This window comes from Alexandromys fortis, unplaced genomic scaffold (genome assembly GCF_014885135.2).
Source record: "Alexandromys fortis isolate MF-2015 unplaced genomic scaffold, M_Fortis_MF-2015_v1.1 scaffold_321, whole genome shotgun sequence".
Lineage (NCBI taxonomy): Eukaryota > Metazoa > Chordata > Mammalia > Rodentia > Cricetidae > Alexandromys > Alexandromys fortis.
Genome location: NW_026068200.1, coordinates 299810 through 312507, shown reverse-complemented (window position 1 = coordinate 312507; position 12698 = coordinate 299810). Strand labels below are relative to the sequence as shown.

Here is a 12698-nt window from a genome sequence, read left to right as displayed (position 1 = left end):
TCCCCAGTACCCAGAGCATTCGGAGAGGATGGGCCTTTGGCAGGAGGGAAACAAACAGGCGGTGCTAAGCAACTCTACCAGAGATGTTGATGGGCACAAGGTCGGACTGCGTGGGGCAGGGTTGAAGCCAGCGCTTCTCCTTTAGGATGGGCAGAGGGAAGGGGCCATTCCAGGCAGTTTGCTTGTCGGCTGTAGACAGGCTCAGGCAGGCCTCGGGGGCCCTCACACCCTGGGTCGTGGTCTCATCCTCGCTCAGCTGCCGTTTTGCAGGCTGTTGGGAGAGAGGGTGTGATGGAGGAGCTGGTGCCCATAGGATGACTGCTTAGGCAGAGTGGTTGGAGGCGTCCTCTTGAAGGCAGGAAAGCACTGTACAGGGTGCCTGGCTAGGCACCTGCTGTGCGGGGCCCTTCCCAGGGGGACCTCGCAGTAGCCCTGCTTGTGCGCAGTGATGAACAGTAGCTTCCAGGGGATCACATAAGCAGTTCAAGATGCCCTGCCGGTGGGGGCACGCTGGCTCTCCCAGGTTGGGGAAGAGACAACTCACCATCGATACAAACTCCAGACGCTTGGTAGACTGGGGCCTTTGGCTGGCAGTAGGCTCAGGGGCCTCATCAGAAGAGCGGAAGGTCTGCCCCAGAAGTCTGGCCTCCGAATACTGTTCCTCATATTCTTCTGAAAAATAGCATAGTGGAGACACACTCTAGGGAGCCAGGTGCCAGGCTGGGGGAGAACAATGAGCCAGGCTCCTACACTAAGCTGCCCAGCCTGACTCATATTGCTTCTTTGAGCTATTTCCTGGCCACTGGGTTCAGAAATGGAAAAGTGCTTGGTTCCCAGGACCATGAGGGCAGAGGAGGAAAGAAGTCAGTAAATCCAAGCCGTGCTGCTTTGGGGCCCATGCCCTCTATAGTGGTCCCCACCTTAAGCACTCAGCACGGAGAGCCAAGACTCGGGATGTAGACACCCTTTGCTAACGGTTCCATTTTCCGAGGCGCTGCAGCTCTTCGGGTGTTCTGTAGTGCTACCAAGGAACAATGTGCACGAAGCAAGAAGAGACCCATACTGAGAAGTCCAGTCTGGAACTCTGTCTTGGATCGCAAGAACTTTACGGTTTCTTGGTTTTCTGTGAGACAAAATCTTGCATGTAGCCCAGGCTGGCCTCAGAACTCAAGATCCTCCTGCCTCAGTCTCTTGAGTGCTGGAATTACAGGCTTGTGCCACCATACCTGGATGCAAGAACTCATACTTGATGGCTTTTAGGTCTGGTTCCACTGCGGATGGGATTAGGTCTAGGCAGGCGAAAAGGAAGGGAACCGAAGGTGGTGGCATAGAAGACAGCGAAGTTCACGAGCCAACGAGAGGAGGTAAATTGTGTAAGATGGAGTAGGGTTGGCCAAAGCGATGGCTTAGATGAAATGGCGAGGAAAGCAAGAGCTCAACAGACTCTTGACTCTGGTCCTGGGGCTTGTTGCTCTCATGGCTCATTCTTTGCACCAGTGTTTCTAGTCTATGCCCCCTCTTCAGGAGCCCTCTCAGGTGCCTTTTCAGTCTCAGGGCAGACACCTGAAGACCACTCCTTCCTTTGGACTGTGGCTACTGGGCATGTGAGAAAAACCCGTCTCTGTCAGGAGGTGGAATGCGCTCTCCCTGAGCTCCTGCTCACTAGTCCTACCAGATTCTGGATTCTGCCTATGGTCAGAACAGTGCAGTCACCCCCTCCACCCTGCACTCTACCTCTTCCTTGCTGGACACAGGGCTCATGGTTAGCACTCAGCATCTTGCTTCTCTAAGGTAACCACTGCCCTTTGCAGAGATTAGGAGTTTTAGCTGCACCCCACTTGGGAGGCCCATCAGGGATTTTCTAGTCTGCATCCGACTTAGGAAAATTTTTTTTTGCTGGTATGGAGAAATAAGAACTGAGAAGACCTTTTGTCCATTTAGTATTCATTAGACACCTCTGGGAGGGGGGTCCAGCTCTGTGTCCAGCGTGCCCGAAAAACTCAAGAGTAGTAAGAGAAACTCAAAAGTAGCAAGAGATGGCCTTTTTTAGTGGTGCTGGACTTACAGTCTCGGGCCTTGCACATGCTACCACAGAGCTACACCTCCAGCTTGGGGACGTGATTTCTACGGAGAACCTCATTGCGATTGGGAGGTTATTACAGGTACAGAGTGTGTGGAGTCCGGGTTAGAAGACCCTATAGATGTACCCTTTGTTTTCTAGTGCCAGAACTCCAAGGCATGGGAGATATGACGGCAGGAGTGCTGGAGGGAATATGTGTCTCCTTTGAGGGGGTCTCCTACTCCCCTCTCTGTGACTTGCCTGGCCTCAGCCTGTATGCTTTCCACTTAGGGACTACTGAATCAAAAAGGGAGGGAGAGAGCAACAGCCCCGGAAATACAGTCATCATCTGTCTGGAAGGTGAAAAGAGAGATGCTTTGGAACTGTTTTCTTTCTTTCTCGCTGTTCCCGGTTTCTTCTTTGCCCCCCTCCTGCTGCGCAGCCGCCTCTGGGCAGCCCCCCTCCCTCGCAGTACCTTGCAACAGGCTCTGGAGATTGAGCTGCGCCTCGCGAAGCAGTTCCTCTACACTCGGGGGCCTGCCCGAGGAGAGGAACACGTTCACTGGCTGTCGCCATGACGACCTCGAGTGGGCAGTCGCTGTCGCATTTTCCCGACCCGAGTTAGCTGCAGCTAGGGAAGGAGAGAGTGAGTGAGAGCGCAGCCGCCGGAGCCAGTGGGCTCCCTCAGTTCCCGAAGGCCCGCCCCTGCTGGGGGCGCTCTTTGGCGGCGCTTAAAAGGCGAGGGCTCGCAGTCCGCAAGATTTTTCCTCGACAGATCCTGCCGCAGTCCGTTCCCTCCCGCTCTGCCGGCTTCAGACCGCACCACCGCTGCCAGCGTCTCACTCGTGTCCTGCGCTTGCTGCCTCCAGGACCCGCGCCGCCGCCCGCCTTCTCCGACCCCTGCAGCAAGGTAAGGCGTCCCGGGCCCGAGTCCCCGGGGTGGGTGTGGCTCGGGCTCGCTTGGCCCCGTCGCCTTCTGGCTGCACTTCGGTAGCTTCCCGAGCCCACCTCCTCATTTCTGCTTCCACCCGCAGACCCTGTAACTCCCTGCCCCCAACTGCGGGACACTCAAAGCCCCAAGAACTAGTGACGATGTCAGATGCGGCGGGAAATCTCAATAGCCTCCGCTTGGCGAATGAGGCCCTGCAAGAGGAGTTAAATGCCCTTCGAGGAGAGAATGCCCATCTGGGCCTGCAGCTCGGGAGAGCCTTGGCCGAGGTTAATTCCTTGAGGGGCAGTGTCTCGAGCCACATCCACCGTCCGGTGCCCATAGTGCCCGTCCTTGCCGAGGAGAACTTTGAGTACCCGCCCATTGAGAACGAGCCCGCTCCCGAGGAGGAGGAGGACGAGGAGGAGGAGGAGGAGGCAGCGGAGGTGCCTTTCCTGTGCTGGCCTCCTCCGCGCACAGATCCCGAGGATGTCTCAGATGATCTTTTGATTAACGTGGTCCAGGACTATTCCAACCCCGATGAGTCCACTGACCCCCCTCTGTCACCCAACCTGTCCCAGTCGGAGCAGCACTCCCCCGCGCCAAAAGAGCTGGCCCTACAGGTCTTTCTGCCACCGCTTGAGCGGCCAGACATAGAACCATTTGCAGGCGACCCCGTCTACATGGCTGAATTTCTGATGCAGCTAGAGACATTCATAGCAGATCATGAAGATTACTTCCCTGGGGGCGAGGAACGGGTGGCCTTTCTGGTTTCTTTTTTCATAGGGGAAGCGAGAGACTGGGCTATCTCAGTCACTCAGGAAGGAAGCTCCCTGAATTCCAACTTCCCGCTCTTCCTGGATGAAATGCGTAAGGTATTCTGTGGCCCCATCCCCTCACGCGTGGCTAAAAAGGCCATCCGTAAGCTCAATCAGGGAGATTGTACCCTAAGCAGCTATGCAGATGCTTTTCAATTCTTGGCCCAGTTCCTGTCTTGGGATGACAATCGCCTCCAAAAGCAGTTCCTTAAAGGCTTGTCAGAATGTATCCGAAGGGAGCTCTTTTGGTCAACTGAAATTGCAGATCTGGATGAGCTGATTCTCGAGTGCGCCGAGATAGAAAAAAAAGTGCGGGTCCCCAAGCCAATCCCACTCCCTGAAGTTCAGAGCAGCTTCTACCCTTTGGCTCCAGTTCTTAATGAGAATGGAAATGAAGCTGTGGTGGCGTGCCACATTGAGAATGAGGATGAGGGTGAACAGGCATGCGGGCACAGGCTTTATCTGGTGGACCAGGGGAGGCCCTTCTCACAGGAGCTGAGGGAGGAGGAGGAGGAGATGAGGAAAGAGGAAGAAGAGATGGAGGATGAGGAAGATGAGGAAGAGGAGGAAGATGAGGATGAGGAGGAAGAGGAGGAGGATGAGGAAGAGGATGATGATGAAGAAGACAAGGAGGAGGAGATGAAGAAGAATGAGGACGGCGGTGAAGATAAATATGAGGAGGAAGCTGAAGTTGAGGTTAGGGTCCTGCTTCCAGAACAGGAGGAGCAAGTGATAGAGGAGGTCCAGCATGAGCACGATCATGTGTATGTGCACGACTGCATTCACTTACACATGCATGCGCTTGCTGCCCATCATTATGGCCTACATGGAGAGGTGTTGGAGATAGAAGAACCTGTCCTTGTGGACACGTCAACCCAGACCGTGAGCTCTGCAACAGGCTACCATGCCGAGAATTACCTGAGCGTGGCACCTTCCATAGTGCAACCGAGCAGACAGGGGAGCCAAAATCGCGTCCCACTTCTGGAGGGCCTTCCAGATACCAATTCTCCCTTCTACAGCTCACCACCACTGATTCACCATGCAGGTCACTTGGAGCAAGACCAAGTGCGAAGGCATCCCTCAGTGCTGTTCTGCCTCACTCCTAGACAGGGGGGGCACCGAGCTCAAGGCCGAATTCGCGTGTGAATCCTTTGGTGAGTTGGCCACAGGGAACACACCCTTCTACCGCATCCCTTGCTCTTGCTATTGCTGCTGTACCTGCCACATCTACTGACCAGTCCTTAAGAAAGCTCCAGACCTGAAGAATTCAAGGGAGACCTGTAGAATTCCAGACTGTTTTGCAACCACAACCAGCGGAGTGAAATGTGCCCAACCAAGGCCATCTTAAGAAGGGAGAGGTCAGTCGTCACTGTCCTCTTGCCATGTACTGTGCTCAGTCCTTGCACAAGTTGGAGAGCAAGTTTCTGGGCCTGTTCTTGTAAATGCACTGGTCACCTTTGTCCTCTCCTCTAGTTGTCCCCAGCCTTTGCCTCTCTGTGTGTTCTTTGCCCTGTGTTCTTACGGTTTTACTCTGACTAGTCAGGACTTCACCCAATGCCTCACTAATCTGCCCCAATGACTTAAAGGACAGGCTACATTAACCTCCTGATGCCACTGAGGCCACTTCCTGGACAATGAGCAGGATGGAACCAAGAAGTATATACTTGTCATGTTACAGCAGAAGAGCCCGAAAGGGAAACTGCCTTACACCCAGTGCAGCGAGAACACGAAGTCACACGTGCAGTGGACAGTGACTGAGACTTGCTCTCTTGGCCTGATGGTGGCAACCTGACTCCACTTTGAGCGCTGGAATCACCTTCCCTCAGACTCCTGCACCACGACCCTTGAACAGGCTTTGGCCACTTTTCCCTTAAAGGGTTGGTGTTAGGGATGCGGGGGGGGTGGGGGGCCGAGGTGGCAGCAACGTCACAACTCAGTTTGACATCCTAAGGAGTGACTCTTGCTTTAGGTACATGGCCTTTTTCACCCAGCTAAGTTCTGGTCTCCAGACTGTGTCGTCAAGGTGGTGGAGGTGGCCTTGCTGCCCTGCTCTTCAAGCCCCTCTGACTCTAAGGAGTCTTTGGTTCTGAGAGAAGAGACCAGGGCTAGCTCACTAGAGACTGCACCCGTGCAGTGCAGCTGCCCAACACCCCCACGGCTCTCTCAGGCCTGTTGCCGAACTTTAGTTAGCCAGCTTCAGGGGTAACTGCCTCCTTCACACTCCAGGGGCTTCTGGGGCACAAATTTAGGTGCCCTTAGAAGAACATCTGCTGTTCAGTTGGGTCCAGAAAATACTGCTTTTGCGGTGAAAGCCACACATGTGTTATTATCAGTTCTGGCCACAAAATGGCAGCCGGATTCACTGCTGGCCACACTTGTCCCCATGGACACTGAACTTGCTGCACAGTGCCTAGCAGCTGGGCAAGTGCAGCCCAAGTGTCTGTGGCCAGCAGGAGGGAAATTCCATGAGAGCTCAGCCCTAGAATTTGAACCTAAGGCCAGAGGAAGGAACCTGAGGAAGAGGAATCGGAAACAGACCCAGTCCTCAGACTGGTTTAGGGTGAGATCTCTGTTCATCTGCAAGAGGTAAGACGCCTGTTTGCTTATTACTTTTGTTTCTTAGCCTGAAGATCAGTGGCACTGGGTTCCTATAATCTGTTGCTACCTTTTACAGTGGTTTCCCTCAAGAGAAGGGTTAACATATAGTCATTATGGGAAATTTGGGAAGCAGAGAACACTCTAAGGACAAAAAGCCTTGTGTAAACATGCAGAATCGCATCGCGCAGAAGCAGCAGTCGCTCATTTCCTTCTAGTGGGTTCTCACTGCCCTTTCTTAAAGCGGAGGTCATCCTGCTAGAGGGCCAACAGTGGGACTGAAATGGCTGTCACCTGTGTGCCATGGAATCATTTCACCCTCCCGAGCTGTTAGACACTTCAGTTGTTTGGCTTTCCCATTCTCACAGGGGCGGGAGTAAAAAACACCACGTGAAGACTTTGTTCTGTGTCTGTTTTTCAGCTTATTTCCTCAGGCGAGAGTTCCAGAAGGGAAAACACCGTTCTTCGAAGCTCTGGACCCTGTCTGTTGATGTCAGCATGCTGGTCATGCTGACCCTGTGCTTGTGGAGAAGTGCAAAGGGCAGGTGTCCTGTACCTCAAATTTCGGAACCCTCCTTGGTACAGGCCTTGTCGGACCCCATTGGCTCTTCTTACTCTGAACACGTGCAGCCTCAGCCAGGGAGAGTGCGCACGAGCAGTAAACTGGTTTGTAGGCCTCTGGACTTCCTTTGACCTTTTCCCTTCTTTCCCAGATCTTCAATATATTTTGTGTGTGATGTGACAGCTACAGGAGCTGTCTGAAGCTCTGAGTGCCTCCTTGGGTTGGGGATGGGGGTGGGTGTGAGGGGGGGGGGGGGGGGGGGGGGGGGGGGGGGGGGGGGGGGGGGGGGGGGGGGGGGGGGGGGGGGGGGGGGGGGGGGGGGGGGGGGGGGGGGGGGGGGGGGGGGGGGGGGGGGGGGGGGGGGGGGGGGGGGGGGGGGGGGGGGGATGCATGCAGGGTATAAGGGTAGCCCAAGGACTCCCTGAAGCCTGGGAGAAACAAATACGTTACTGTTGTGACTATTGCTGTTGTATTACATTGTGTTGTGAAGAGCAATTGTTCTGTACGCTAACGCTTTTTCTCCCCAATAAAAAGCCAAAAAGGGTGTGTAAACCTTGTGTCTGTCTGTGTTACTGAACGAACAGAGACAGGGACCTGCGGTTGGTTACTTAACTTCCCAGGCACCTTAGCTGATCTGTGTTAGCCCGAGGCCTTGAAATCCTCTAGGCAAAGCAGTGCTGGGAAGGAAGGGTGGAGAGAGGGAGGGCGCCTTTCCACTTTGGGACACTAGATGGTGCTATGGGACTCCATTGAGCTAGCTGGAAACAAATTCCCAGAGCAGGTCAGCTCCAAGACGGACCGCGGAATCAGAAAAAAACTACAGCCCATTCTGGTACTTGCTCAGCTCGCTCAGAAATGAGTTAAGACATTTTCCCCCAGAAGCCCTGCTACTTGTGCGTGCTGGGGTGGGCACTTAGGGGCGACCATTATCCTTCATCCCCATAACCACCCTGGACAGTGGGTTATTTATTATTCTCACGCTCTTCAAGTTAAGGATACAGGCTTAGAAGTCACTGCCCTGTAGGTGAAAGTGGGTGGCCTCTTCACAACCCTGGAGCTGTTGGTTGTCATCCCAGAACAGCTCCTCCCATCCAACTGTCTAACAAGCCAGGTCTGTCTCCCGATTCTGCCCTGCTCTCCTTCCTCATGGGTTCCTGTGGAGAACCAGTCCTAGTTACAGGGACATTTGACTTGACCCTTTGAGAGGAATAAAGGGAGAACCATTTCATTGCTACAATCCAGGAAGACAATGGTTGGTTGGTCTCTCTCTTCTTTAGAACTGAGGAACCCAAGTCTCAGGAATCTTAGGTCCGATGGGAGACTCTGGGTCCAGTGTACTGTATCTGGGGGCTCCGAGGAAATCAGCCAGGCGGTGGTTCTAGAATTCAGCAGAAAAGGCCAGCAAGGCTGGACCAGTGGCAGTGCTGAGCACGTGGCTGATGGCCCATTCTGAGGAAAGACAAGGCTATACAGGCTGTGAGCGGTCCCCATGCTTTCTAGGACGTTAGGAGGTCAGACAGGGTACCCAGCAGCCCTGAGATTTTTCATGATGTAGCAGGCCGGGACAAGTGGGGCCAGTTTGTATAAAGACTCACGAAAGCAGGTGAAGGACAATAGGAAAAAGAACCAACTGTGTGCCAGCTCTGCAGGCTCCCTGGGGTGCCAGCAACCTCTTGCTGTCCACACCCTCTTTGCTTGTTTATACCTTTGTGTTCACAGAACCAGCTCATGGCATGCATGGGACATACAGGAAAGCAGCAGCAGCAGCAGTTTGGTCCATAACTTAAAAGGTGGGTGTCTAAACAAGCCTCTGCATGGGGAACTAGAAGTGACTACTAAGGATACCTGTAGATATCAAGATGCTTCGAGGACTAAAGGATGCCAGCCTCTAGAATGAAAACACAGTCATGATTTAGAGTGAGAGGGAAAAAAAACCCAAACAACCCATCAAGTCTCACAGATGCCTGAGTGTAGGAGAGGTGACTTGAAGAAGCTAGCGAGAAGGCACACAAGAATGGGAACGGACGGCACTCCGTGCATACAGGCAAGTAGGCAGGGCAGCCAAAGAAACCACTACATTTCTGGGTTGTTGCTGCCACCCAAAGGTAGACAGGCCCTGCCCGGGATCCTGGGCCCTGAACCTGAGGGATCTTTGCACCTCACAGTAGCAGCCCTTTGGTATGCCAAGAAAAATGCCAGAACAGAAGAAAGGAAGGAGGATGTGGGGGTGGAGGGCGAAAAGGATCTTGAGGGTTCCCAAAACCCTCTTCCCAAGAGATGGAGGAAGACAGAGATTCTGCTGCCTATGACACTGGTTCATTGTTTACGCCCTCTGATGTTTAAATGATCTTTCAGCGAGGAAACAGATCTGAAAGTCCACACAGTTGGCTCTGGGTCACCCCAAGAGTGTGACATCCAGGACCTGTGCTCTTAATCTCTACCTACACCACCGATAGACTCAATCTCCATAATTCCTATTTCTGGAAAACTTCCTAGGCAATTCTAATGCCAGTCTAGCTGTGGGGACTAAGTAGCCCAGATGACATTTACTGGCCAGTTTCCCCCGCGCCTTCCCAAACAGCTCCCAATGCAGGCACGAGGCCAGAGACACGGTTCTAATATAGAGTACATGACTGAGAAACATACGGAACAGCGATTCCTCAGCATATACCACGGTCTGGTGTAAACTCGCCCCTCCCCGACACCTGCCCCAGCTTTTAGGAGGGTTGGTCCATAGGGTGGGTGCAGACATTTGTTCCGGAGAAGCTGGGCCTATCAGTGTGAAGCCTGTGCCCTCCATGGCCAAAACTGGCTTCTGGGGCTGAGGAAGGGGTGGCGTGGGCTCCTCCTAGGGATAAGCACCTAAGGAATGAAGTGAGAGACTGCCCCCACACAAGGACTTCCAGCTAGCATGTCCTGCATCTTGCCCAGACTCGGGAAAGCTCAGCAGGCCATTTCTCCCCAGGGACCCTAGGCAGAAACACAAAGCCCAGAGTTCTCAAGTTGCCTTGGTAACAGGGAATCTACTTGGAAGAAAACAGTTTCTTAAAGGCTTAAAAGGGTGGTTATTTCCTTTGACAATGAGCAGGCCCTGACCTGTTCCCTGCACCCCCTCCCCTTCCTGCCTGCCACACACAGATGCAGAATAGGGGCCCCTTACCTCAGCAGCCCTCCTGATGGAGGATGGGGGTGGGGTGGGGACTGGGAATTGGGCCCTGGCTGTTAATATGAGAATGTTAAAATGGAATGTGTGAAGTGCTGGCCATGGCTTGGGGGAGGAGCTTATCTCACAGGACCCACACAAGTCAAAACAAGGAGGGCCAGTTTCCTTGCAATTCCTTTCTTCCCCATTTAGGGCACAAGAACGAAATCTGGCTGGGGTATGGACTAAGTCAGACAATCTAGCCAGCCCAGACTCCCTCAGGGTTAGCTGAGTCCCGATCATCTCTCCCCTAGACTATTGTAGCTCCTTGCTGTCCTAACCAGCTCCTAATCTCTGCTCCTACCAATCAAGCCACTTTCCATGTATCTGAGGTGGTGTTCCAGGTATCTGAGATGAGATGGTGTTCCTGTGTGTGTGTGTGTGTGTGTGTGTGTGTGTGCGTGCACATGTGCACAGACACACATGCCTCCTTGAGCTTACAAATCTCATTCTCAAGGGCTCTCTTTCTGGAGAGGAAGCCTTCCGGACCTGATTCTGACATTCTTCACTATCTGATCAAGGGAGGCATGCCCACTCATCCTTCCTTCTTCTAGTCTATCTTCAGATATGTCGAACCACTTCCTTTTTCTACTTACACACCAGACCTTTTCATGCCCTGGGCCTTTGCACACCCCATTCTTCTGCTTTAAAAACGCATACACATTCAGGATGCGATGACATGACCCTACTGTCTACTTTATATGGGAGACTGAGGCTGGAGGATTGTTTGAGCCCAGGAGTTCAAGACCAACCTGCACACTATAAAGAGAACCTTCTGAAGAAGGAGAGTAGGGAAGGAAATGAGGAAAGAGGAAAAAGGGAAAAGGAGAAGGGAAAGGGGTGGAATTTACGAACATTCTTGGCTCTACCCCAGTGGCAATCTGTTCAGCTCCAAGATCACTTCACGAAACCATCTCTGATCCCAAACAGCTCCTGCTCTTCTCAGCCCCGCCCCCCCCTCCTGTCCTCCTGGCTTCACTGAACCATGTGGCTGGAGCTCCACTTAGAAACAAGGTGTTCTGGGTTGTGACATGAGCTCATTGCTGCAGGGCCTGTGCAGCGTGAGAATGCGGACTTTCCCCCGTGGAATATGGGTGCTCCTTTGGAAGGAGGACTGGATCCTTAGACCTGGCTGCTGCTGGGCATATGAAGCTGGGAGGTCCCTGTAAACACAGGGAGAGGAGACAATAGTGACCGTAACCATCTGAGCAGGAGAGGACGCTCATGCCCCTCCCTTCTGCCATCAGACTTCTGAAACAGTGGACCCCAAAGAATAAAAAATTTCTCCGGAATCCAAGAAGGGAAGGGCTGAAGCCCTGGTGTCAGCCAGAGGAGGAACCTGCCTCCCAGGAAGAGTTCTGACAACTTATGAGACCAATGTGCAGGACAGACCAGAGCCCAGACTATAATGGCTCAATGATTACCCGCCATGTCTGTAACCCCAAATATGGACTTGGACTCACTGTTCCTCTTCTCAGTGTGGCCACACTGAAAACCACTTTTATCTGGTTTTCATTATTACTTCTCTTTACTTCCTCTTTAATCTTAGTTCTTCTTTAATTGGTATATTGAGGACAGGCGGCGAAGCCGAGCTTATTCAGCCTGCCAGGCAGCTAGTTGCTCCTCGGCTGAGCTCCTCGGCAACACCCATCATCTCTCAGAGGGCCCTGACCTCCTCTCACTCTGTAGTGAAAAGCGACCTTCACGGGGTTTACACAAACTTAGCCTTGACCTCGGCCTCTGCCATTCTTGTGACGCATGCATGCCCTTGAGTTGATCACAGCTCTTCTCTAAGTCTTGCTTTCCTTTTTTCTAAAAATGGAGGTCATAGGAGAACATATTATTGAGCTCGTTGCTATGAACCAGCATTGATGATAATAGCCAATACCTAGCTGGCACTGACCATGGGTCCAGTCCAAATGCTTCACACTCATTAACCATCACAACATTCCTATGAGCGGTGCTCCTGGTCCTACTTTGGTAGACTAAGACACCTGGCACAGAGGCGAAGCTGACCAATGTCATTAACACTAAGCATGCATATAGGCAAACTTTTGTGCTTCAGAAATGAAGCCCAAGAGAGCTGGGCATGGTGACACACACCTGTAATCCAAGCACTGAGGCAGGTGGATAGCAATTTGTAGGCCAGATTTGGCTATAAGACCATTTTGGCTGTAAAACCCAGTCTCAAGGAAAACAAAGCAATGACACACTAGGCCTCAGGCATGGCACCTGGTAAGCTGAGGCAGGATGACCTCGAGTTCAAGGCCAGCCTCGGCTATATTGTGAGACACCCCTCCTTATCTCAACAAACAGGGAAAAGTGCACAAACAAACAAAACCACAGAACGAGGCCCAAGGAACATAAGTGGTCTAAGATCTAAGGTAGGTTCTCAGCTTTGGCACGTCACGTGTGGACTCTTCTGGCAGTTTGGTAAACCTGGATCCTTTCTTAAAATAACATTTTTTAAAGATACATTCTTTTGGGCTGGAGAGATGGCTCAGCAGTTAAGAACATTGCCTGCTCTTCCCAAG

The 12698-nt window shown here is 52.8% G+C and overlaps 2 protein-coding genes across 9 annotated transcripts in view; one reads left to right on the top strand and one right to left on the bottom strand.

Annotated features, from left to right (window-relative positions):
• Positions 1–12698, bottom strand: part of Nhsl2 (NHS like 2) — a 252072-nt gene that overhangs the window by 18208 nt on the left and 221166 nt on the right. For 3 of the 7 annotated variants that reach the window (XM_050129897.1, XM_050129898.1, XM_050129899.1), the window contains 3 exons: positions 2535–2690; positions 545–672; positions 79–271 (listed from right to left, as the gene is read on the bottom strand). The exons of 3 other annotated variants lie outside the window; for them this stretch is intronic. In XM_050129897.1, the coding sequence (XP_049985854.1) occupies positions 79–271; positions 545–672; positions 2535–2690 (477 nt within the window). Of the gene's footprint in view, positions 1–78; positions 272–544; positions 673–920; positions 2348–2534; positions 2691–12698 lie in introns of those variants that run through there. One more of the 7 variants, XM_050129902.1, reaches the window with a different exon arrangement.
• Rtl5 (retrotransposon Gag like 5) lies at positions 2702–7182 on the top strand. 2 transcript variants are annotated; one of them, XR_007589751.1, is made up of 3 exons: positions 2702–2969; positions 3094–6391; positions 6822–7182. XR_007589751.1 is itself a non-coding variant. In XM_050129906.1 (2 exons), exon 2 carries the CDS (start codon positions 3152–3154, stop codon positions 4949–4951), a length of 1800 nt encoding a protein of 599 aa, XP_049985863.1. In that variant the 5' UTR covers positions 2702–2969; positions 3094–3151; the 3' UTR covers positions 4952–7182. The 2 variants fall into 2 exon arrangements, 1 of the variants encoding a protein (XP_049985863.1); XM_050129906.1 differs by having other exon boundaries at positions 3094–7182.